At 42.1% G+C, this 2,150-nt stretch overlaps 1 protein-coding gene across 2 annotated transcripts; it reads right to left on the bottom strand.

Annotated features, from left to right (window-relative positions):
- Positions 1-91: 91 nt before the first annotated feature.
- On the bottom strand, positions 92-1,773 carry LOC125601537 (histone-lysine N-methyltransferase ATXR3-like). Of its 2 annotated transcripts, none has more exons than XM_048773656.1 (2): positions 1,427-1,773; positions 92-1,348 (listed from the first exon to the last, which is right to left on the bottom strand). In XM_048773656.1, exon 2 carries the CDS (start codon positions 1,231-1,233, stop codon positions 271-273), a length of 963 nt encoding a protein of 320 aa, XP_048629613.1. In that variant the 5' UTR covers positions 1,234-1,348; positions 1,427-1,773; the 3' UTR covers positions 92-270. The 2 variants fall into 2 exon arrangements, with proteins under 2 accessions (XP_048629613.1, XP_048629612.1); XM_048773655.1 differs by having other exon boundaries at positions 1,487-1,772.
- Positions 1,774-2,150: the final 377 nt, after the last annotated feature.

The following is a 2,150-nucleotide window of genomic DNA, read 5'->3' as shown; positions in this document are numbered from 1 at the left end:
TAGGACTGTGTCCATGTCTGCGAAAAAGCCTTGCAGGAAAGATGAGTCTTGGGTGCTTTCTAGAATACTTTTCCAGAGAATGAAGTTTTGATGAATATGAATCTTTGTAGGGTCTCTCAACAGAGTGACGTGAATAGTGGTCTGAGTGAAGAGAACGGGAATAATCATCAGAAATTTTTCTACATTTGGAGCTCCCATAATCCCCATAATCATCATAAGAGTGTTTGCGCTCAAAGCTATCCGGTTCAGCTCCATGTCGCTTCAGCTTGTTCACGGTAGAAGAATACTCTTCCCAAGACCATTGGGGTCGTTGTATTCGTTCTTGTGTAAATTATCCTCTATTACAATTTTAGAACTGATCCTCGTAGCCCTGTCATTCCCACTTCTGAATTCTCTCCGGCGATAGAAATCGTCATTCACGAACCTTCCACCAGGCGGGGTACGTTCATGTTCATAATCATACTCGTATCTCCACGTTTTCCCTCTGTCTGATCCATTCCTACGAGACCGGTTGTAACTATGATCATCCCTTACTGTATCCATTTTCTGCCATTTGTCTGGGATGAACTCCCCCTTCTCAATTTCATCACTGGGATCTCTCCATGACCTGAAGTCTCTCTCTTCCCCTTTCCTGTACTTATCTGAGGATAAATCCCTTCTCTCTGCGTACCCTTTATCATAATGCATGTAACTGAACTCCGCATTTGCAGTCTCATCTTTCTTCCAACTCTCCCCAGAAATCTCGCCCTTTTCGATCTCACTCCTCTGCAATGACTTCACCGGCGAAATTTCACCGTTCTCCAAAACCCCATGAGAACTCATTGTACCTAACTCACCCTCTTCCACTTCATCTTTAAACCCAGAATCTCCACCGTTTTCGAGTTGTCCATTACAAGTATTCTCATGCAGAGGTTCACTCTTCTTATCGTGCTCTTTCGTCTGAGCCTGTGATTCTCCAGGGAGTTGCACTGCCTGCTGTTTCGGCTGCTTCTGCTTTCTCACCATAACTTTACGAATTACCTTCTTAACAATTTTCTTCTTCTTCTTCTTAGGTGGCTGAGCTGGCTGAGAGTCTGGAAGCTTATCATCATTAGCTGAGATTGATGCGTGGCCATTCTCAGAATTAGCAGCAAGCTTGGTATCATTGTTGCCTCCACAAAGCGTCTTCTCCACAGCTGGAAGCTTCTCCATGATATTCAGTAGAGGCATGCATGCTACACCCCCATCGCTCATGGAAACCTTCAACAATTCTTCCTCTACCCAAAGCGTCCTTAAGCCTCCCCTTCCCCGGGGATATCAATACTCATGCTTCAGAATCCACCGCCCAAAGTTCGTCGCACTCAACAACCTGCAAACACACAAAAACAATCAGCAACAAAACTGAATGTAGACCAAGGGGGACGAGCGAGAATCTCCAAAACCCTACAGGGTCGATTGATGAAATTAGAGGAGACGAAGATACGCGAGACGACGAATTGAAGTTTACCGGGAGGGTAAGGAAACGTAGCGAGACGGATCAAGAAACCCTAGAATGGAGGTGGGAGGGACGATGAATGAAGAAGAATGAAGATTTAGAGAATAGATCGAGGTCAAAGAAGGCGAAATCGAGAAGGAAACCCTAGAACGCTCTCGCTGAATCCCAATCTCTTTGTTCCCGTTTCGCCGGGAAATCTACGCCGCCGCGTGTGTCCGTCTCTCTCTGTGACCTTCGCTTCTCTTCTGTATCGTTGTGTTCTCTCTCTCCGTTGTGTTTTTTTTCTGAAAGAAGAAGGCGTCCGTGTTAATACTACTTTTTATGTGTATTTATTTATTTTACTGGAATTAATTATGTTTGCTTTTAACCGTGATTAATTTGATATAAAGTTGATGACGGAAAAAAAAGTTACCGAAATGGTAAATATGAAATTTTGGTAACTAAAAAGGCAATACGGGATTATTTACTTGTAAGGAAAATATGATTCAGTATATTAATTTTTGTAATTAGATTTTGTAAGCGCGAAATAATTTTTTGATGAAAATTTTATATAATCGCATTGTCTTTATTTAAAGTAGTGTTTGAGCACAAAATTCATAACCCAGAGTCTGAATCGAACTCAAACTAAAAGAAGTTTATCTGTACCTTCTCTGAAATGTAAAAATATCAGAATGAA

Source organism: Brassica napus, unplaced genomic scaffold, assembly GCF_020379485.1.
Source record: "Brassica napus cultivar Da-Ae unplaced genomic scaffold, Da-Ae ScsIHWf_259;HRSCAF=431, whole genome shotgun sequence".
Lineage (NCBI taxonomy): Eukaryota > Viridiplantae > Streptophyta > Magnoliopsida > Brassicales > Brassicaceae > Brassica > Brassica napus.
The sequence above is the reverse complement of the archived record's forward strand: the minus strand, read 5'-3'. Positions and strand labels throughout refer to the sequence as shown.

Bases quoted from the DNA above. Each gene is read 5' to 3' on its own strand.
- LOC125601537 (XM_048773656.1), bottom strand. From the start codon at position 1,233: ATGAGCGATGGGGGTGTAGCATGCATGCCTCTACTGAATATCATGGAG.